At 52.5% G+C, this 23,216-nt stretch overlaps 1 protein-coding gene across 1 annotated transcript; it reads left to right on the plus strand.

Moving 5' to 3' along the window:
* Window positions 1–20,428: 20,428 nt before the first annotated feature.
* FAM163A (family with sequence similarity 163 member A) lies at window positions 20,429–21,595 on the plus strand. The gene is made up of 2 exons (XM_054384520.1): window positions 20,429–20,521; window positions 21,194–21,595. Exons 1-2 carry the CDS (start codon window positions 20,429–20,431, stop codon window positions 21,593–21,595), a joined length of 495 nt encoding a protein of 164 aa, XP_054240495.1.
* Window positions 21,596–23,216: the final 1,621 nt, after the last annotated feature.

A 23,216-nucleotide genomic window follows, 5' to 3' on the forward strand; every position in this document is an offset into this window, starting at 1 on the left:
GGTCTTTGTGAGGCTGTGTGGTGCCTTGATTTCATAGGTGGCAAGAGGAAGTGGTGAGCAGTGCATGGCATGGGCTGCTCTGCATCCAAAGTTTAGAGCAAGTACCAGCCTGTGGGGACTGGTTGGAGCTGGGGGCTGTTGGTGGAAACCTTTCAGCGGTGCTGCTGTGGGGGTGGAGATTGGCAGAGCAAGCAAAGAGGGCTTGGGATGGGCAAGGGTCTCCCCAGCTGCCGCTGCCCTCACCCTCTGCATGTGTGGGTTCCTCACCCCTCCCTACTGCCAGGAGGTTTCTTTTCTGGTTCAGCTCTTCCAAGGCAGAAGCTGATTGCAGAGGGGTTGCGATCTCACTTGTGCTTTTAATCCCACTGCTGTCAAGCTCCATTAGGAGGTTTGGCATCATCTCGCTACCTCTGGGGCTGGGCTGACGCTTGCCCAGCCTGAAATGAGGACAAGCCTGGGCTATGCTGGAGTGGGCAGGGGCTGGAGAAACAGGGATGCTTCAGAAGCCATCACTGCCCCTGCTGTCCTCTGCAGCTCTTCCAGCCATTGGAGGGACTGCTAGGAGGACACCTCATTTTGGTGGCCTGGCCACTTTGGGAGTGGGATGAAGTGGAGTTGGGGTGTAAGCAAGGACCATACCCCAGGTACTGAGGGTGTTTGGAAACCTCAAAGGAAAGCACTGCAGCCCTCACCCCATGCTGTTCTCCACACCAGGAGGGTTGCTGCACTTTGGTAACCTGATGGTGACCTCCTGCTGCTCCCCTGGCAGCACGTGTGGCTGTGGGCATGCTGTGTGCAGCCAGGCATCCCTCCCTGCGCTGCCACGTGTGGCTCCCAGTGCCTCCACAGGAGGTGAAGCAGCTGGAGAAGGTGATTGCAGGAAAGGGAGCTAAGAGGCCAGAAACTGGGGAAGGAGCAGCCTTCCCAGCCTTGCAAAATGGACCACTTGGCTCAGCAATGGTAGGGGAAAGTGCTGTTGCTCATCTTTGCCCTGGCCACTCCTGGGAGCTGCTCCTGGGATTTCCACATTGTGAACATTTTTCAGCCATTGGAATAATCTCCCTTGGGAAGTGGTGGGATCCTCAACATTGGACACTTTTAAGATTCAGCTGGACAGACTGCTAGGTTATCTTTTTCTAGAACATACTTTGACCAAGAAAGGTTGGACCAAGTGATCCTTGAGGTCCCTTCCAATCTGGTGTTCTGTGATTCTCTGATTTTCAGGGTGCCAGCAATTCCAGGCACACATGCTGCAGAGAGGCCAGGAGCTGCTGTAGGACGAGGCCATCTCACGGCTGCTCTCTTGAGCTTGTCCACAGCAGTTTTGCAGCTCCATCTGCCCACAGGTTTGCAGCTACCTGGTAAGAAGCTGACATATGATGAGGACATGAAAAAGGGCAGAGATGATGTGAATACAGGGAGCCGGAGCCCTAACGCCTGGGGGCTGGCTGGCTGGTCATCAAGCTGACATCTTAATTTTCCTCAACCTCTCTGCCAGCTGTGCCCAAGGAGAGTTGCCCTTGGCTGCCAAGACTAGGGCTTGGCAGGCTCTGACATGCTGATTAGGGCCAGAGCATGGCTCTGAAAAGCTCCTGTGCAGCTAGGAAGCTATGGGAGGGCTCTGCTGCAAAAGGAAAGAGGGGAGAAAACCTTCCTGCCTCCACAGTGGAGGTCTTCAACTCTGTCCTGTGCTAGGACTTATGAATGCTGGTGCTGATGAGGGTCAAGTTTGCATCTCTGGACTCCTGAGCTGTTCTCTGGTCAGCAACATGAGCTTGGCTTCGTTCCCTTGTGTTTGCCCCGTACTGCCATGCTGCTGATCCCCGGGAAGATGCTTTGACTGATCTGCTGAGTTTGCATTACCAGGAGCCTGCAGGAGTGGTGAGATTGCAAGCTCTAGGTGAGTGGTTGGATTCGATGACCTCAAAGGTCTCTTCCAACCTCAGCAGTTCTATGCTTCTAAGTGGCTGTGTACATGTGGTAAGTTCATACTTGGCTGGAAGGAGTTAATTTTCTGCTCTGTCTGCCCACCCTTCCCACTCCCCTGAGCATCACCTGTGCTGGGACCATGGGCTGTGCAGTGGGCTTGTTCCCGTGGCTGGCGTGGGTCCTGCTGGGAGCCATGTAACCAGCAGGTCCCATGGGGCATGTTTTCCCTACAAACCCAATGCCGTGGCCGTGCCCACAGCGATCGATGAGCCTCTGCCAAGCCAAGTAGGGCTGTGGCTTGGCAGGCAGAGAGACCCTCAGCTGATCGATGCCCGAGGAAGTCCCTGGCTCAGGTGAGAGCCAGCTGGCATCAACTCCCCATTGCCCCTCTTCCCTAACGAGGGGCTTTTTCTCTTAACTGGGAGTTTTTCTGTGGTCACAGCAAAGCCCCCAGGGACTTCTTTGCCTTGCTGGAGAGCCCAGGTTGCTCACACAGTGCAGTGTCTCCTTTCTGGTGCTGGGAAAAACTGCTCAGCTCCACCAGATACTTAGGCTTCATGATTGTGGGAGAGCAAAAGGAGAGACATGGCTTGTGGCACCCATTATTGATGGGGAGGGTGGTGACCCTTTCCCTGCGGAGCCATCACATTGCCTTCTTCACGGGTACTGGGCAAGAAAATGAAGGGGTTTTTTTCTAATTTCTCCAGGTTTTCCAGGGGAACTTCCCATTCTCAGAGCCATCCCTGTGGATACATATGGTGATTTTTGCCTCAGATGTTGCCCCTTTCCCCTTTTTTACTCCAAACTTGCCCAGACCCCCTGCTCCCTTTGCATGGCTTGTACTACATCTCCCTGGGGATGAACCTGGAGGGATGTGTTCACCCAGCTCACGACAGACATCTCAGTTTAGGGCTGAAAATGTCACCTTTTTCTCATATCTTGACTATTTCAGGATAAAGCGAAGTGCATCCACAGGCCCTGGCAGGGCTCAGGAGCACATGGATAAAGCTCCATGTTGTGCACTTGCCACTAAACAAGGAAAATAACAAAGACACAGTGAGGAGCCAGCAGGCATTTAAATCACAGCATGGGGTGAAAAAAAGCATCTCTCCTGACCTGAAGTGGCTGATAATTTGGAAAAAGTCCTTACTGGGGAGGCTGGAAGAACCTGTTATGCATGTATCCACATGCTTTAGCATGGGGGATGGACTTGGTGGTCTTTGGAGGTCCCTTCCAACACCTACCCTTCTATGATTCTATGCATTGGGCAGCTGGGATGCTTTCTGTGTGCCTTGCTTTGACCCTGCTTGTGGTTTCAAGGGCCCCTCAGCACCAGGAATGTGTAAGGCTTGTGCACTCCAAGGGCTTTATTGATTTTCCCCTCTGTAGCTTCAGGTGTTGGCTTTGGGTCCCTTCCAGCTCCCACACTGCTTCCCATGCCCCTGGGATGGGGATACTGAGCCAGCTCAAGGTGGGAAGTTGAAATGGCTCTTCAGCAAAGCTCTTGCTCCCAGGTGGATGCTCTGGGAATGTGATGGGTTAATACTATGCTGCCTAATTACAGCACAAGGCTGCAAACCCCCAACCAGGGAGCAGGGGGAGGGGAGGGGGAATATTGCTTGTGTCTCTGGCTATAAAACACATGAGAGCTGAGGTTTAATGACATTTATCTTCATTTGGGAAGGAGACAGAATAACTCTTGCCTAACGACATTACCCAAGGCTGGTTCCACCTCTCTTCCAGTGCAGACAGATGCCACCGCGGCGGGCAGCCCTGCCTGTGTCCCATCCTGTCTCCTGTGCAGCGTGGGCAGTCCTGGTCCTCAGCATCCAGGTGGGAGCTTCCAGGTGGTCATGTGTGATGGAGAAGGATCCTTTTATGGTGAACATGGCCTCCACTGATTAGCTCACAGGGCAAAACAACCACCACACCCGTGGACTGCAGGTCTCTCCTCCAGCCCACTGGGACGCAGAGTCTCCGCAGTCTCCAAACATCTCAGATTTGGGGGTATGCAGCTGCACAGAGACCTCCTGTGACACTGATGCATGCATGATACCTGGGTTGCACAATGGGTGCATTGTTGGGATAATCAGGAGAGGTTGGAGCTGATGGGCAGCTTCTGCTGTCTGTTTTTGGTGTGGCTGGGCTTGTTTTTCAGTGCTTGGGCAGGCAAGAGTGAACCCACCAAAATGTGCAATGACTAATTCACATCTGGCAGGAGCATGCTGCGGAGCAGAAAGCTGTGCATGGTCTCTGAGCTCCCCTGAACCCCACCCCCCCGCCAGACAACAGGCAGGCTTGGGAGCCTCCAGGGAGGTGCTCCCAGAGTCATGTTTGGACGGAAGAAAGTGTGCTGAGGGCATCCCAGCATCACACAGAGACACTTTCACCAGCTCTGTGCATGCTCCTTTCCCCCCCCAACCAGAGACACAGTATGGCTGCAGGCTAGTCTGCCTGACTCTCAAGGTATTTGCCATCGACTAATGCCCTGGTTTACAGCCACACAGCCCTGTCCTTTAGTACACAAGGCAACTAGATAGCTTCAAACCCATAAGGAGAGGACTGGACACTGGTGAGGACAGCATTTGGCACTGTCAGGCTTTTTATGATTGATATAATGACCACAGACTTTGCTAAGTATGAAAATACAAGCAAGATCCAGCATAGAATGAAATACATTCCAATGGCAGTAGCTGCAGATTCAGTTCCTGAGCATCCTCCAGCATCAGCATTTCGGGACGGTGGCAGCGCTTGCTTGAACAGGAAGGGAACTATTGATGTGCTGAAGTGCAGAGGTGTAAGGTGTGATAACACAAGGGCAACCGTGAGTGCTGGACTTCAGACACAGTCCAGATCTCTGCAGCATGGCTGTGTCCATGTGTGGAGATCTTTCAGGGTTTGCATGTGCAGGTATCACTGGAGAAGGACCTGAATGAGAATCTGCTGTTATTTAGCTGAATGTTTGCCCTCTCAGCTAAGGGAGTCGAGTGTCAGTGTGCAGTAGTGTGAAGTCTGTGGGCTTAGATCTTTTTTTACAAGAAAGGAAAACCAGGAGGGAGTAGAAGTGTTTTATGGTTTTAAAACTAGTCAGTAAAATCCTTCTCAGCAGTTGGAAAAAGGTATCTCATAAAACTCACACCAGCTTCTGAGGCTGACAGGAGCTGAGCTGCAACACTTAGCTCTCATGTAATTGTACATGTGGGTACTGCAATGTCTGAGGGCTGTAGAGGGTGAGATTCTCGCAGGCTTATGATCCCTCTGTTCCCAGGGTACTGGTGCACCCGGGGCTGAGTCAGCTGGGTGCCAAAATGCCAACAAGGCAGGGATGCTTTGCAGGTGCTTTGTGTTTCTCTTGTTCCAAAAGAAACTGTAATAAGAACTTTAAAAATATTTTGGATCCAACTGCTGCTCAATATTCCAGCAGTGTTAACCCCAAACACACCAGCTGGGCTTTCTCAAACCATGTGTTTTATTTAAAAATACATGGACTGAAAAGAACAACTTTGTGTTTCATTTTCTTCCCTGCTGTGCAGCATCTGGTGTTCCAGTCTCCCAGCTTTTCCCAGCCACTATGATGGAGGAAATCCCACCTTTTTGTGTTCTCTTTGGTCACCCATGTGCTGCTTTAAAAAGTAATGAAATGACAATAGGAAACAGGGCTTGGGGGGAAGAAATGAGATGAAATCATGCAAGCTGATAACTCTGCTCACCAGAGCGATGCTGTTTCACGTTCTTTTTGTCGTGCTCTTCTGCAGCACCAGCCTGCTTTGGACCAGAGCCACAGAGGTGGAGGAGGAGCACAAGCGGTATCTCGGCAATCTCAGGCCAGTGTTAGCCAAGTGACTCCTTAATCTCAAAGAAACTCTTTTCCATATCCATCCATGGAAATGGCAAAATATCAGTTCCTGATTTAGCCGTACTAATGCTTCCCATTACTGGCCCCAGCAGTGCTTTCCAAGGGGAGAAGAGATTCTCCCTGCATCCTGGGCTGTCATCTCCTTGCATTCTGCCTAGAGCAGCCCAGGAACTGACTTTCTCACTTCTCCTGGCCTCCTCCTCCTCCATTCTTGCCTGGATGTCTCGAATTCACCTCCCTCCGATGGCTCTGAAGCCCAGCTAAGAGAAAGCACCTTTCTGTCACCCTCTGCAGAAATACCCGCGTGCTCCCTTTCCTCTCTCGATGCTCCTCACAATTTACCAGCCCTTTGATGATCAGAGCTGTTAGTGTGGATTTCTTCCTTGTCAGAGGAATAGGGAAGACTCTTCCCTCCCAGCCAGGGTTGTGTGTGCTGCACAGCCCTTCACCATTGGGTGCTGAGATCCTGCGGCACAGAAGGTAAGTGCTCTGCTCATCTCACCTTTGCATTTCATAATTCATTCTGGCCTCTTGGCTAAAAGCACAAAGCCCTCCGCATCCAAACTCCTGTTTACTTGCTCCTGGCTCAGCTCTGCTGCCAGATCCTGGGGAGAAATCAGCGGGTCAGGCTCCTGGCACCAGCACCAAGCAGCTGATAATGGGGAGAGCGATCTATGTCTAACAGGATGCCCTGACTGACAGCGAGGGTGATGGAGGAAAAGGTGAGTGATGTTTTCTCCCTGGCTTTAGAGCTTGCTCTGCAGGGAGGAAAAGCATTGCTGGTGTCCCCTACATAGAGATGGGGAAACTGAGGCACAAGAGGCTTCAGCTGTGGAGGTCTTGTTTTAATCGCACCATGCTGCGCTGCCTCACAGTGTCTCCTCCTGACCCTTAGAGACCAAAGTCAGAGAGAAGCAGGCAAACATGTTCTCCTTGCACAGCAATCCTCCTGCTCACAGCAGCCAGCTCACAGCGCAAGGCATGAGATTTGATTATCTTTATCGTAGCTCACAGAAGCAAGGAGCTCTCTGTTTCTAAAGGCGATGCCAGCTGCAAGCTGCGCCTTACCCAGCTTAAACTCTTGGGTTTGGAGCTTCAAAGCTTCCCAGCAGCTGGTGACACTTTCCCGGGGCAACACCTTTCCTTGTGCATGTGTTTGTGACTCCCCAGTGGCTGCAGGCAGTCGGGGCCAGGCAGCAATGGGCTGAGCTTCCAGCAGGCAGCCAGACTTGCACGGGGAAGCCAACGCACGTCGATGGTTGGCTCTGTTTTAGAGAGTCATGGCAAAGGAGTAGTCTTGTTTGAAAAATAGTGGGTAGGTTTGGCATCCTTCACCCCAGTCCTGGCTCATCCTTCTCGCAGTGCCAGATCCCTGCCTGTGCTGGCAGCCAGAAGGGCGTGATGACCTGGGACATGGTGGGATGGATCTAGTTGGAGCCGGCGCCTCCAGACCCTTGACATGGAGCCGAGGCAGTGGTGGCAACACCAATGGGGATGCTGACATGTTGGGGGTGCTCGAGGGACTGACTGCTGGGGTGAGTTTGGGCTGCTGCAGGACCCAAGCTTGGGGATGAAGCAGGTCTAATAGCACCTGGGGTGCTGCAGGCCTTGGCTTTGGGGGTGCCCTGGGGGTACCCGGGAGTTTTGGTGTACTCAGGGCATGCTGTCAGTGTGTGCTCCTACACTGGGGTGTAGGTGGAGGGGAGGTTGAGTGGGTGCACCCCTGTTTTCCTCACCGTGGGGCAGGTGCCTAGGGGCTGAGGGGACCGTGGTCCTAAGCCCCCAGCCTACCTCCCCTGTGGAGGAGTTTCAGAGGGACCAAGTCCATACTTTGGGGACTGTGAGGGCAGCAGGGAGGGTGCGGGTCTGGGAGCAGTGCAGGGCGAGGGGCAGCGGGGGTAAGGGGCGGTGCGGCTCCAGGGGCGGTGCTCGGGGGTGGCAGCTCCGGCCCCCGGGCAAACTCCTCCCCTCCAGCCTCCACCCCCGCCGGCCGGACCCGCCTCGGCTCTGCCGCTCCTCCGCTCCGGTGACTATTCTTCTTACTATTATTTATTATTATTATCGCTGTTATTATTATTATTGTGATCCTCCTCCTCCTCTGGTCCTCCTCCCCCGCCAGCACCCGGCCCCGGCTCCGCTGCTGCCCTCACGGCTGCCAGCTGCTGCCCGTCCCGGGCACACAGGTACGGCTCGGGCATCCCGCTGCCCTCTTCACCTCACCCTCACTTCCCCGGGCACCAGAGCTTTGCAGTGGGGTTGGAATAAGGGAAAGGCTCTTGCTTGAATTTTGGGCTGCAATGAGAAGCGCAGTTTGAGTGGGGAAGGGAGGCTGTAGTCAGGACAGGCTAGGATGCCCGGGTGGGATGCACTGAGCATCCTGCTTCCAGCATCCTGGGTTCTGCGCTGAGCCCCTGCACCGCAGCCTCTTGTAGGTGAAGCTGCAGGGTTGTGGTTCCCTGCAAGGTCCTGACTTAGGGTTAACATGATCTAGTTCTGCCTTTTTACAGTCACCATTAATTCTTGACTTTGTAGGATTGTGTTTGCCTGTCTCTAAAGCAAACTTCTTCACAGCTAGGTGAAGTTTTGAAAGTCCCAAGCCCAGGGCTCAACCTCTTGCTCGCTCAGTGGGAGCCCCTAGCCTTGCCATTCAGCAAGGACATGACAGCCCGACAGAATCCCCAACCTGGCTACCAAACCTCCCTGCGGAAATGGTGGCTGCCTTTGCTGAAGTGGAGGAAATCAAATCCTTTTGTTTATTCCAAAGGCTCTCTGTTTTATCTCTCACCGGGCTGTGGTAATTAAAGGAGACCTGTGCCTGATTTCTCTGCCTGGCTTTTGTTTTCTCCTAAGGATTTTATTCCCTCCAAAGGGCATGTGGAAACATTTAGTGTTTTCAGCTGGATTTTGTTTGCGTGCTATCGATTGTCTCTCCAGCACAGAGACCATCTGAAGTGTGGTGGAATATTCCACCCCAGCGAGGTTTGTACTATAGGGGATTGTTTTTTCCCTCCTGCTAATTCATTTATGTTACTCTTTTGGGGTGCTGAGTGTACTGGGGCTGCTGGTTGCCATTTGACATCACCCTGCAGGATTTGATAGTCTCTAACCTGGACTTCGCTAGGGAAGGGAAGAAAAGGCTTTTCCTAGGAAAGGCTTTTTCACCTGTTGAAAAGCCAAGAGCAAGCAGTGACAGCAGACTACTACCTCTGATATTAAAATCAGCAAGTCCAATCCCATTCCAGTGCCATCTCCACTGGGATGTGAGATCCTCTCCCGTCTCTTTCAAAGTGCTGGATTTCAGCCTGACCACAGGCCTGAGGACACGCTGGCTCTGGAGCCCTGCTTAGGCAAGGCAGCTTGGTCCTGCTGTGCTCCAGCCCAAAAGACCCTTCACAGGGTCAGGATTTTCTACTTGGCAAACCTTCCCCTCTGGAGAAGCACCGAACATCCTCCAGCCATTTTGTGTGGGAGCACTTTGGGTGCACGGACACAGGCAGATGCTTGTTGGCTGGGAAGCATGTTCAGAGGAGCTTGACTCCCAGCTGGAGCAGGATCGCCAACCTTAGCCATGGGTATGAAGAGGAAAACAAGGAGTGCTTCTCTTTCCGGGGTCAGCTTTGTGGTCGTGCTTCAAATCCAGCAGCCCCCAAGGCAAGCAGCAAACAGAAATAAGGTCAGGCAGTGGTGTTCTTCTTTTTCCCTGCTCTGGCTGCCTCCCCCTTCTTCCTTCAGCCTCCATCCCCACCCACCCCCATCCCTTCCAGCATCTCAGCCTGCCTGACCTTCCCCGTCACCACTTTCCCACCAGGATGAAATATTTATGGAGGCTCTGTTACCCTTGTTTTCTTGAAAGCACGTTTCACACTTCGTTTGCAGGAGACATTAAGAGACTTTGTGGCAGGCTTTCCTTCACGCTGGGTGCATGTAATGGTATGTGCATTAACATCCCAGCTGGCCCTGATCCTGCCTGACTAGGCAGTGTGGGCTGGGCAAGTTGGAGCACCTCAGGTGATGGATGAGCCTGTATCCCCACTATGTGATAAATCAACTAGCAAAAAAATAACTGCTCTGAAATCCAGGAACAAGTTTGCCTCTGCAGAGCTGCCCCATCTGTGCCCGGCTGCATTGCAACTCCTTGCCTCAGCTGGGATATGATGGGTAAAAGGAGTGTGAGTGGCACCATAAAGCAACCATGGGGGAGATTTTCTCGTGGTTTTATGGAAAGTCGCTGCTGGACCTGATCCTGGAGTGACTCCATTTGGATTTACCCCAAACAGTGTGGTCCGGGTCAGGCGCTGTGCCCATGTGTCAGCTGAGAGCATGGCATGGCTATGACTTTCCCTGGGGCTGTGTGGCCCTGGGGCTGTTCCAGAAGGAGAAATTGTTGTTGGCATGGAGAGCAGAGCTGCAGCTGGGGCTTATGCCCTTCCTATGGGATGACTGTCCCCAGGCAGGTTGTCCTCCCATGGCACAGGGTTGGGATTGTTGCAGGTACTGCATGCATCCCACTCGTGGAGCAGGAAAGCAGACCCATGGCTTTTCCATGCCTGCCTCGGGCGGGTTCCAGGGTGGAGAAAGCTGCAGATCGATCACTGATCTGATATGCCTGTGCTGGTGAGCAGAGAGGGATGGGCTTCCCAGTGTTTGTCCTGGTCATGGGGAACCCAGGTGGTCAGGATGGCTGTAAGCTCCTATCCCCATGGGTGTCACTGGGTCTGCATCCCACTGGAAAGTGTAAGGTACATGAGCAGAGCCAACTGGCACACTGAAAAAAGCATAAGCAGAGGCAGACCGCAGAGCTCCTCATGAGTGTTGTCAGTGGCAAGGGGGCACCTGGGCTGCAGATGGTGAGGTTTCAGGCTGTTTCCCTTCCAAGTTGGCTAGTTTTTACCATGGTCTCTTTGTTCTCACCCACCCAGGGTATCCCTGAGATGGGAGGAACAGCTCATCCCCTCCCTATGCCATGTTCAGCTCCTTGCCAAGGCGATCTGGAATGGCACAAATCCCTGCTGAGCTCCCTGGCTCTTGCCATGGGGTCCTTAAAGCACAGGGGAGTTAAAAACACACCTGTGCTTAAGGCTAGGACATGGCCACCCCCTGAAATAACTGCCAGCCTGAGGCTCTGGAGATTGGCAACCAAGCAGGACATATCGCCCTGGAGCTCAGAGATGAGCAGCCTAGTAACAGCCATCACATTGGGCAGACAGAGGCAAATGAAGAGAATAACAGAGCCTTTTCTGGGTGTTTTTTTGGTATCCTGACCATGAAGCCATATTGCTCCAGAGCCAGCACTTGGCCTCGCTGTCTGGCCCCACCAAAAAGAGACAGTCTGTCTGCCTTGTGCTTTCGGGGAGGCTCTAAGAGCCCTCCTGACTGTAGTACTGCCACACGTGGGAGGCTTCTCTCCCTGTACTGCTGCCTGAATGCAATTAGGCTTTAATGAGTCATTAAAATAAATCTCTGTTTCTACTCCAAGCAAACATGCCTGGGAGGGGGGATGCTGACAGTCAGAGGGAGCAGCAGGTCTTGCGTCATGTGGAGGAAGAGGCTGCGCTTCCCCGCACCCTCCTCTCCAGGGCTGGACCACTGCACTGTCCATCTTCTTTTTCCATGGAAAAAGAACTTTTCCTATGATCTTGTTCAGGTTTGCAGGTGCTGTTGGAGTGAGGTTAAGTTAAGACCTGTCCTAGGGTTGGGTTTTACTTTGAGGGTGACAGCACTGTAACAGCCTGCCCAGAGAGGTGGTGGAGTTGTCTTCACTGGAGACTTTCAAAACCCCAGATGCATTCCTATGTGACATGACCTAGGTGAACCTGCTTTAACTGGGGGGTTGGACTGGACCATCTCCAGTGGTCCCCTCCAACCCCCCCCCAATTCTGTGATTCTGTGGGGTTTTCTGAGGGTTATCTGCTCCCTGATGCTGAAGGACACCTACCTGGCTAGAAGTGGACAGAGATGTTGTGGGCCTGGTTTAATAATGATGCTCATGGCTGATGGCCATGTCCCTTTTTAACCCAGGTCTGGATGTGGCAGGCAGCTGGGGGAGATCTAAGCTGGCCCCAGTGCTGGAAGGAGATGAACATCAAGCAAGTGCCAAAATACGAAAGGGAAAGCGTAGTGCATCACTGACAGACATCCACATGGTTTTCCTGGCTGTAAATGAGATTTAAAGAGAGCTTGCAAGCCAAGAGGGATGCTGTTGGCCCTTCTCCTCTTGAGCAGATGCAAGGTTCATCTTCCTTCATATTGCCCAACTGGTAAATAGTCCAGTTATGCCTAATGATGTCTTTGTTAATTTAATTCCTCCATGGTGGCTGGCTGGCTGGCATGCTTGCAGGCAAGCAGGAGGGCAGATACTGGCAGGACACAGGGGGATGTCCCCTGCATGTCCCCAAGGAGCAGCATCTCCCACGGACACAGTTGCTGTTTCAGCCACTGGACCCAAAGCATCACCCAGGCTGTGGGAGGGCAGGAGTTAAAGTCAGGCTCGAGCAGGAGAATTTATTTTGTGGTTTATTTTAACAAAGCAAATAAATAGGGTGACGTCGAGGGATGATGGATCTGCCCCGGCGTGACTTGGGCAGTGCTGCCTGAGCGTGCCATGCCGCAGTGGGGGCTGAAGCTGATGGGATTACAAAGGCTCCAGCCTTGGCCAGAGCTTTCCCCCTGGGCTTTGCTTTCGGGAGCAGAGCTCACTGCCACACAGAAAGGCTTTGCACAAGCAGTGGTTCCTATGTCAGGCTGGGAGGAACAGGGATGGGGCAGCAAGGGCAGATCCGTGTGGGGGTTGGGAAACAAGGATTTTTGTGGAAATGATGGAAATGAGGTGGAGAGGGTGAGGTGGCACCAATGTCTAGGGCAAGAAGGGAGATAACCAAGTGGTGCCCTGGAGGAGAAGCTGTCCTGGGGCTTGTTTCAAAAAAACCCCAAACAAACTGGTGAGAAACTGGATTAATGAAAAAATCTTTAGTTGGAAGCTCAGAGCTGTGCTCAGCTGGATCTCGATGAGGATGCTCTGCTGGGATGCTCCAGACTGTCACATGGTGCCTCTGTGGGGACTGATCTTTTTCTTCCAATTTGCACCTGGGGTGAAGATGTATTTGAGTGTTCCCCCATGGGATTATCCTGATGGAGAGAAGAGGAGGCCACCTTCCTGTGGTGGATCAGCAAGAAAATCAAACTGGGGAGAAGACTGTATCTCCACAGGGTGTCTTTGCAGCCCCTGAGGAATGGAAGGATCCAGTCAAGGTTTTCAACTCCATGTCCTGATGGGATAAGCTTGCTGGGGTTAACAGAAATGAGTTCTGAGGAGGTGAAGGTTTCATCTTGGACCAATGAGGGTGATGGAGAAATACCTTCCTGGGCTAGGAATGAACAGCAGAATGTCCTCAAAATGAGGCTGGTTCCACCATGCTGTCAAGGAGGCATCTCCAGGCTGCCAGACCAGGAGGATCCTGATCCATCACCTGGACCTTCCGCTGCCCTGAGGCTTTGATGCGTGATGGCTGGAGGCTGGGAGCTTTGAGAGAGGTCTCTGCTGCCCCAGGTTGCTTTGCTTTGCCTTTTCCTGGGCTGGTGCTTTACCAGACAGTTAAATCAGTTGTGGGTTGTCTGCACAGGTAGAAGCAGCTTGCATACGCAGCACAGGTGATGCGGAGGTGGAAACAAACAACCCCTCTGGCTCCATCGGGGATCACTAGGATCCATCTCTGTGCTGCACACGGGTGCTGCTGTGGCAGTGGGGTTTATGAGCATAGGGTGCAAATCAGACCCAAGTCCCCTCTGGGGGCATGTCCTCCAGGGATCCCCACGGTATGACAGGATCCAGCCTGGGCTCCAGCTCTTTGCTGGCAGTGGCCGTGGGCACAGTGACAAGCCTTTAGCACTCCAGTGCAGTGATGTGATCCAGTGTTTTGGCCAGGCTTGGTCTCACCTGGAACATGCTCAGCATCCCAGTGCTCTACAGCTTTGCTCTACTCCTGGAGTAGATGCTGCTACAGCAGCTGTCCATCATGGAGGGTATTGGTGCTGGGAGGGACAGTGCCTGTGGCAAGGGTGCTGGCCAGCTCCTGGTTGGCTCTGGACAGTCTACAGGAATCTGACATGCAGGATAATCTCAAAAGCCCTTCCTTCTCTGTGTGACTTAGCTTGAAACCACTAGTTTTATCCCTGGTTATTTTGGGACCATGTGTGCTTGGGCTTTGCCACAGCTTTTGGCAAAGAGCAGCTCTGGGATGCACCCTGGGTGCAGCAGCAGGAGATGAGTCGTAGGGGCAGGGCTAGGGACATGGGCTGCCCATGTCTGATGCTATCCCTGTGACTGGGGCTGCACATCACTGCTTTCTGGGGCTGCTGGGCTGGTCCTGAGCTAGCCAAGCAAACACATCAGGTAGAAGGTATGTGAGGGGACAAAGAGGGAGGTGTCACTTTCCTCCCCTGGGTTTTAAGCTGTCCTGTGATGAGAAGGGGCTGCAAAGGGGTGTGTTTATATCGGGAGTTGCCTGGATCCCAATGTAGTCCCGGCCATGCCATGGGCTTTGCAGTATCATGTTGATGTGTGTTCTTGGGGGAGACAGGATGGGGTGATGGTCCCTTTCACGACCCTACATGTGGCTCCAGTTAATCCACGCAGGCAGGCGAGACAGGATCTGAATAGTTGCTTAAGGAGATAAAGGGCAGATAAGATGCCCAAATAGAGATACTGGTGTAACCCATGCCTGAGATGTCCCAAGCTGCAAAGCTGTCCTTCCTCCAGAAGTGTGTGAAGTGCTGGCAGGTCTCCCTGGGACAGGGATGCCAATGTGTTGGCTGGTTTCATGATGTGCCAGGGTAATGCTGGAGCTTGGAGGGGGGGTTCTCAGTTCTGTGTGCTTGTAAAGGGGATTGCTGCCACTGAGGAACGTCGTCTGGGCTCCTGCATGTCAGGATGAGTCCTAGCATGGGAAGGACCAAACCTGAGCTGGGAAGAAGGTGTTTTTTTAGAAGAGTTTTAGGACCAGGAGAGAGGATCTCCTGGGCTTGATGGGTTGGGAGCATGGTGTTAGCAGCAGGAGAGCAGCCGTTTGTGCCCACCCAGGAGCTGGGGTCTGGTTAGTGGCATTCACCCTTGAAGTGATTTGATTTATGTTAATTGCAGTTAACATCTTGCTTTCTCTACAAAGCCTTTGCAAGAAATGAGCTGGTTTCAACACCCTGTTGGTTATTTCTCCTTTCCCTTCACTCAGCTGGGGCAGAGGGGGGCTGGGAGGAAGCAGTGAGGAGCTGGTGCGGGTGGTGGAGGAAACCCAAGGGCAGGCTTGCAGCAGGGCATGGGGTTTTCAGTTCTGATGACTGACTGCAAATCTCTGGAGCCTCAGCTGGGTGACAACGTCACCTCTGCGACCGGGCTGTCCTTGCAGTGGCTGGGAACAAGGAGCCAACTATTGGCTTCAGTTTTCTTTGCAAAACTGCTGGGCCAAACCCCATGCTGTTCAAGGCACCAAAGGGGTCACAGCATGAAGAAGCCTCAGGTAGGAAATAGGTTCCATAAAATCCCTTCTGCTGGCAAAAGCCTTTATTTTGGTGTTCTCTGAAGCACGCTGAAATCCATGTTCTCCCAGCTGCTGCTGTGATTTCTGTCTGCAGGCCAGTCAGGGCTGCCCAGGGAGGTGCTGGAGTCACCATCCCTGGAGGTATTTAAAAGGTGCTTGGATGTGGTGCTGAGGGATGTAGTTTAATGGTAGTAGCTTAGCTTTAGTAGGTGGGATTGTGATCTCTAGGCAAGTGGTTGGACTTGATGATCTCAAAGGTCTCTTCCAACCTCAAAAGTTCTATGATTTGAACTCAAATAACAGTGGGGCAGAACCAGAGAACCCAGCACCACTCCCTGGGCTGTTATTGCTGCAGGAGGGAGCTGGGCTGCTCTGGTCACCCAGTGTCATGGGTAATTTTTATGCTTTGAAGTTGCCTTTTCCTCAACTACTAAGAGCATATCAAAAGTGAGAAGAGGCTGGCCCCATCCTGGCCCTCCAAAACTGATGGGGTTTAGACGTGCTTACGTGCAGGGGTAAATCAAAGCAGCCATTTATGACTTCTCCAAACATGAGGGCTGGCAGCAGATTCAGCTCTCTGGTGGCCCCCACAGATTCATTAATTAAAAGTTTAAAGGCTTGAAGTTGACCCAGTGGTTTGAGATCTGGGCAAGAAGCCCAAAGGCGAGTGCTGGGGCTGGAGGGGGACTGCTGGTGGCTGAGTACATCCTCTTGCATCCCATGTTGCTATCGTTTTTTGGATGAACTTTCATTGGGCTCAGATCATTTTCACAGAATCATGTGCTGGATGGGTTGGAAAGGACACACAATGGTTGTCTTGTCCAAACCCCCCTGCAGTGGACAGGGACATCTTTAACTAGATCAGGTTGTTCAGGGCCCCGTCAAGTTTGACCTTGAATGACTCCAGGGATGGGGCCTTCACCACCTCTCGGGGCAACCTGTTTCAGTGCTTCACTACCCTCATTGCGAATGACTTCCTCCTAATGTCTAAGGTCTCCCTGCTTCTGCTCCCTCACAGCTTGCCTCACCTGCTTGCACTTTGCAGCACTGATCAGCCAATGTGCAATGAGTCTGCAGGGCCTCAGCTCTCCCTGTGCACCCATCCTGCCCCGTGGCTGGGAAGTTCACTCTGCTTATGTCTTCCCCACCTTGCTCAGATGTTCAACCATGGATGAATCCACCTGCATCCCCCTGGGCTAAGCCTGTGTGGGGCAGGCCGCAGCCACCCGTGAGCTGCCATGTTGTTTGCTGCCATAATCTGTTTTGAAAAGGCAGCCCCTGATGCTGTTCCTTGCCAATTAAGTCCTGAGAGATGATTCTGGTAAGACAGTGGCCAGGATAATTTACCAGGCAGACATTTCATTGAATTAGCCCGCGAGCTGCAGCGCAAAACCAGGAGAGCAGAGCCTGGGCTGGGGCAGGACTCGCTGCTGAAGCTGGGCATGATGCTCATGGCAAGTAGCTGTGCTCCCCTCAGGCCCCAGACCTCCTCCTGAGCACTTGTGTTAGTATGTGACCCTCGCCGGATAGGGGCTGAGCTCAGGGCTGGTGGGACATGCTGGGTGAGGAAGGACAGGAGTTTCTCAGCTGGGCTGAGAGTGCTGGCAGCTGGCAAAAACCTCCCATCGACTTGCACACCGTGCAAATCTGCGATAGACGTCATTGAAGGAGAATAAATATAGCAGCCTGCGATGCTGCTGGTTCCCAGAGTCACTTTTCAGGCCATAACTTTGTGCTGCAAGGCAACATCAATTAAAGAAAATGAATCTCTGCAGCAAGCAGTTTTGCACGCCTGCCCAGAGTGGTTTGATCCGGCCAGGGACCCTCCCTCCACCAGCTTCTGTCCCCATCAGGGACAACATGATACCTGGTGTCACCAATCTCTTCCAGAAAGCCAGAGAGGTATAGAGCGTAACAGAGACCTGTTCATAGAAATCTTGATGTTATTCAGTGATGATTTGCTTGACAATGCATCCCCAAGCCTGCCCTTGGGATGTAGACCTCTCTCCTGAGCCACCCAGGATGAGCACCAAGGCATCTGCCCAGCATGGGGTATTTAAATATTTAAACAACTCTCAACTCTCTTTTTAAACCAGAAGCAGAAATGGGGCTGTGCCTCTGGCTTTGCAAGGTGCATCCCGCACAGCACTTGGCTCAGCTCAGGGCACTCTCCCCCAAAAAATTATGGCATTTTGTTGGGATAGGGTCATAGGGCTGTGAAGTGCCCAAGCCTGCAGGAAGCTGAGCCCCAAATGTCCCTTTCCCAGCAGCTTGGGATGTCCTTGTAGGAAGTAGGTGGAAAATAGTGATGGGCTGATCCCTGGTAGCAGGAATGTGGCTGCCGCAGCTGTTGTCTGGTTTTTGCAAGGACTGGCAAAAGCTGTTGTCCTCATCCTGCCCCTTTCTGGGAGTATTTACCTTATAATTCCTACAATCTCGATTACTCCTGAGATTGGGACTCTTGCTCCTTCCCTGGGAGGTGTTTCATTCCCTGCAGAAGAGAGCTGTGGGTTAGAGAAGGCTGGTTTATAAGCACAAACTGGGTAGAAAACAAACTGCTAGGCTGCAGGTGAGCAAGATCTGAGAGCGAGGAAGGGACGAAGCTGCTTCTCTGCAAGCATCACCTCTGAAAGGATGAGGAAAGGCAGTCTTGTGATTTGTTTTGGGTTTTTTTAACTTTTTTTCTTTTTAGCATTCAGTATTTTAACTACCAGGAGCCTAGCTCCTGAAACACTGATCTCAGCAGCCTCAGAAATGGGAATTCTGGAAATAGGACACATGGAAGCCCAGCTGTCCTTGAGGCAACACTGCTTGGACTCAGGAGGTGACCAAAAGGCTGGTCCCTTCCACTCAGGGTCATTCTCCAAAGCTGCCTGCTTGCTCCAAACCTCAGGCTAATTGGATGCAGCTCTCCGAGCTGCAAATCAAATCACAGCTCCCATGAAATGAAGTTTTCTGGATGTGGATGGCTGCCTGCATCATCCATCACCACCCAGCTCACACCGCATCCCTCCCGGGGGTCATCGAAGGTCAACGTTTGCTTTTTCCAGCCACCCACTGTCAGCTTTTCCCTGTTAGGGATGACACCTGGGGAGGTGAAAACTCCATCAGGCTTCCCAGTGTCGTCCCCCCCCACCCCAGCAGCATTTGTGTTGTGTTTCAAGATGCAGTTTGGTAACAGGGCAGAGGAGCAGAGCATGTCAGGGTCTATTAATAGCTCTGCCTCGGATTCCCTGATGGATGGAGATATTAGCTGGGTTATGGACCTATTGATTTCTTGGGGTTTTTTGTTCCCCTTGTTTCATGTGCGAGAGCGACTCGAGGAGGAAATTCAATGCATGCCTGCCTCTTGGCTCCGTACGGGAACTTTCCAAGAGCTGAAAATCAATTTGTGGTGGGCCAGATCCTGCAAATCACCACAGCTGAGTGAGGAGGTGGGGGGTGGCTTTTGGGCAGGGAAGGGTCCCCATGGCGCACATGCAGCAGCAAGGGGCTGGAGCGGAGCTGGGCAGGTCTTGTCTGGAAGCTGCCACCTCCTTGCGTCAATTAAGGCCACGTGGCGAGCAGGTAATTAGATCTCCTCGGCTGCAACCAGCTGGCACTTGGGTCCTATCAATTAGCTTTGCTCTGGACCAGGCACAAAGGGATGCAGGGGCCAGTAATGAAATGCAGTTGTGCCAGGCATCATCACAGGGTGGGGGAGATGGGTGCACCCATTTTTGGGGTACGAGTCTCTTGCTTTTGCTGAAATTGCAGGGTTTGGGTATGGGATTGTCCTTTCCTGGATGTTTAGGTTTACCCACCTGTGCAGCACCCACCTTTCCTGCCAGCCTTCCAAAAAAATCCATTTATTCAGCCCTGCCGTGGGGACAGAGGTGGCACCAGTGGAGATAAGGACATTGGACAACCTTTTTGGACAGGAGGGATGAGCTGATGGTGGTGTTTTTTTCTCTTTGTCCTCCTTCTCAGGGCCACCAGTGTGTCCCCGTGGCCATGCAGCGCTGCCTGTCCCAGCAGGCCACCCCAGGCCCAGCGTGACCCCCATACCCTGCCTCTCCTTTTCTGGGTAGGTGTCTGTGGGATGGTGGTGGGACATTGGGGCTTGCCTGCTCTGGAAGGGTGGGAGAGCAGACCCTTTTTCCCAGCAGCTCATAAAACGTTGTCCACTTGCAAGATGATGCATCTGCCTCCTCCATAATTAATTTTAAAGAGGAAAAGGCCAAGTGCTGACTAAGCCAGGCCTTTGTGATTCACAAACTGCTGATAGCACAGCCTTGTCCTGCCGATTAGTTCTCCAAGCTCGGGAAATGCTTCCTTTCCTTGCTCCAGATTAAAGTAATCTTCATCACCAGTGTCATCATCACATCACCTGCAGGACCTAAAATGCTTTTTGCACCATGGAGGCTCCTGAGGGTGCAGGCACATACTAAGTCCCATCCCTGTGGGATGCAGGATACGAAGCAGCACTTCCCACAGGTCCCAAATCAAGGTGAATTCCTGGGAAGCAGGGAATCATGCAGGAATGCTGGCAGGCCACAGCTAACCTCTCTCTCTCTGCCCCTTCCAGGTCCAACGCCTCCGTCACTGAACGTAAGTAGCCCTCAGGTCCTGTGGCACGGGGGTGGTGGTGGGGGTTACTTGGCTCATGCCAAATCCATGTTAGGCTTCTCGGTGCCCAGTAGGCATCCAGAGTGTGTTTTTTGGGCTCAGACTGCCAGAGTTAGGGAGTCCGAAGGCTCTCCTTTGGCTTTTCCTGATGGAAACTCAGGTTTGCTTCTGTGTTTTGAAGCAGAAGCTGTATTTTCTGCCAGGAGAGTGGAAACCAGCCTTTTAGCTCAGCAAAGAGGGAAGGCACTGTGGGTAGACCATGGGGTGTTTCCCAAGCCAGGGGCAGTGGTGGCCATGAGGGGACGTGATTCTGAAATCTCAGTTGTCCTCTCAGTAAGAGGAGATTGATACTGGGTGAGAGTTTTCTGGCTGGGGCCAGAGGAACAGGGATGCAGTATTTACGTCTGTGACGTAATGCTGAAGCCATGGTAGGTGAGGTTCATGTCCCAGGGTGATGTGTGTCCCTGTGGGCCTGCCTTGCAGAGTTTGATGGAGAGTCGGTCGGATGACAGCGGGAACTGTTGTTATCACCGGGGGAATCCTAGCAACGGTGATCCTACTGTGCATCATTGCTGTGCTCTGCTACTGTAGGCTACAGGTGAGAGTTGTGGCTGTACCCCATCTTGCCATGAACCCCAGCAGTGTCACTGTTCCTTGGGCTGAACTGCTGCTGCAAGAGAGGCCTCAAAGAGGGGTTTCTTGCCCATGGTGGGCAGGGAGCTGAAACCCCTTTTTCTCCCAGATGCTGCAGAGTTTTGTCCTTTCCTCCTCCCAGCACAGAAGGACCCCCCCTAAGGCTTTTGAAGCTCTGCAGCACTTGCTAATTTAGGTGTAGGCTTGGCTGGGTTTGCAATACCAGATGGAGATTTTTAGGTGTTTTGTGGTTTGTTTTCTTTTCCCTATAAATTAAATGAGAAGGCTTTCAACAACAGCCTCCTGCTCTTTAAAAGTTAATGTGAAGTCTGTGCCATGCAGCAGTGCTCCTGTGATAAAAAGCACAGCAGTTACTTGGAGGAGTTTCCAACTGGCATGGTGAAATACCTTCCCCTTGCAAACCTCAGTGGGAGTGGAGAGGAAGAGTTCTTCCTGCAGCATGCTCAGGTCCAGTTTTTTTTCCAGCTTCTGCTGGATCCAGTGGAGCAGAGCAGCAAGAGGGTTTCTCTGGCAGGGGGATTAAGGGGAGCAGAGATGTGGCAGGGCTGGCATTGAAGCTGAATCTGCCCACCAGCTGCTCCACTTGCCCTAATACAACCCCTTCCCTTTCACACAGTACTATTGTTGCAAGAAAGATGACTCCAATGAGGAAGAGGAGGAGGAGGAGGAGGAGGAGGAAGAGCCCGACCTTCCTGTGCACTCGCACCTTGGCATGTGCAACGCCTGCAACTCACGCATGGCGGACGGGCAGGGCAGCCCCACATCACCCCACAGTGAGCTCAACCACCACGGGGCTCACAACTACTGCCCGACCTGCTCGCCCTACGGCTCCCCTTTTTACATCCGGACTGCCAACATGGTGCGCAATGGGGGCGAGAGGGTCACCTACACCCCCACGTGCTGCAAGGAGATGGGGCCACCCATCAGCATGGCCGCCCTGCAAAGCTACCCGGTGAGCCGCCACAGCCTCCTCCGCGAGAGCTTCCCCAACCCACGGGCTATCAGCACAGAGGTGTAGTCACCATTGCCACTAGCACAGGGTGCCCTTAGCTGGTGCCCACTTGAGGGAACAGGTTTTTCACTTGTCTTTAAGAGGGGGTTCCTCCAGAGAGGACCCCAGAAGCCCAGCCTGAGATCAGCACAGTCCTCTTGCTGAGCTACCTGGCACAGCTAAGTTTCATGGGCGAGAAGATGAGAGAGACCTTGAAGGGCGACATTAACCTGGCCACCTCTGAACCCATCATAAGTGTTATTATTACTCTACTCTCTCTCCTGAAGGGACTTGTCTAACGAGGGCTATGTACAGTACAACTTCATTTAATTACCCCAGGCTCCTCCAAGTCCCCAAGCCCAGAGCGAGTCTCCATGCAAGCCCCACAAGGCAATGCCCACTGCCTCCATCAAACAGAGCGATGTGTGACCAGCCACCAGCTGCCACCCCTGGCAAATTCTACTGCTGAGCCGGGAACGGCACCAGTCTTGGGTGATGGGAAAGCAAAGGAGGGAAGATCTGGATCATCCTGCTCCTCTCGTACTGCATTCCTTGCTGCTAGCAGTTATCGTTTACGTTCAAGTGTAGATAGGACACCATCTCCCACCCGCTTTGGTCTTTGCACATGCTGAAGAAGTTCAAGACATGAATTTACATCACCACGAGGGGCAAAGTTGCTTGTAAAGCCACTCACCTACTCAAGCAGGCACTGGCCAATCCTTCCTCACAGCTGAAGCCTCCACCTCTTCTACTTTCTTAGCAGAGATTTTTAACTTGGACCCATAAAAATGGGAAGATTTTACTTATGGGAAGAGCTGCACCCCTAAATAACTGCAGTTTTCGTCACTTTCAGCATTCAAAGCCCTGCCCAGCCCACCCTGACAGCTCTGGACAGCCTTAGGAAGGTTGGCCTTAGGATGTCTTTTGCTTTCAATGGCAACAGCAGAGACCATCAGGTCACATCCCCTCCTCTGTGGAGCCCATGACCTCCCATGGGAGAGGGATGGTTGAGGTCCCCCTCTTTTGGAAGAAGAGGGTGCAAAACCTGACCCTGGATTCACCAGCTCTGCAGCTGGTAACAACAGCCAGTGACTCTGCCTTTCTGCAAAAATGAATGTGGGAAAGTTCCTTCTTCCTCCATAAATGAAATTAAGGGAAAAATTACTAAAAGAACATTTCCATCATTCACAGGCACCTCCATAGCAACTGGTGCAGGACTGCTCAGCTGAGCGCTCCACTCCCCATTCATAAGAGGGAGGAGGGACCTGAGTAGCAATGATCCCACAGCAGTGTGGATACTGTTGGAAGCCATGGCAGAAAATGCTTCCATGCCTCTGCAATATAGAGTAAGGCTGCTTGGAAATGTGAGTGATAGGCTGGTTGGTTGGGTTTTTAACACCACTGCAATTTAGAACTCATCCTGTGGCTCACAGGACTCAACCTCCCCATGCAAAGAAGTAGTGGGTCTCAGCATAGAGGCACAGACCACACGAGCCTTGAATGTCTACATTATGGAGCAAAAGTACCTGTTCATGCCTTGGCACCTCTGCTCAAACCACCCAAAGAAACAGAACCAGACAAATACCAAATGTGTTGACAGTTCAAAGACCTTGCCCCAAGCCTGCATTTTACACAGCCTTTTGAGCAC

The sequence above is a fragment of the Indicator indicator genome, chromosome 10 (genome assembly GCF_027791375.1).
Source record: "Indicator indicator isolate 239-I01 chromosome 10, UM_Iind_1.1, whole genome shotgun sequence".
Lineage (NCBI taxonomy): Eukaryota > Metazoa > Chordata > Aves > Piciformes > Indicatoridae > Indicator > Indicator indicator.

What these genes read in the sequence shown, in the direction of transcription:
- FAM163A (XM_054384520.1), top strand. Translation starts at nt 20,429, where the DNA reads ATGACAGCGGGAACTGTTGTTATCACCGGGGGAATCCTAGCAACGGTG. An exon ending in TCTGCTACTGTAGGCTACAG is followed by an intron (nt 20,522 to 21,193) that starts GTGAGAGTTGTG and finishes CCTTTCACACAG; the next exon opens with TACTATTGTTGCAAGAAAGA.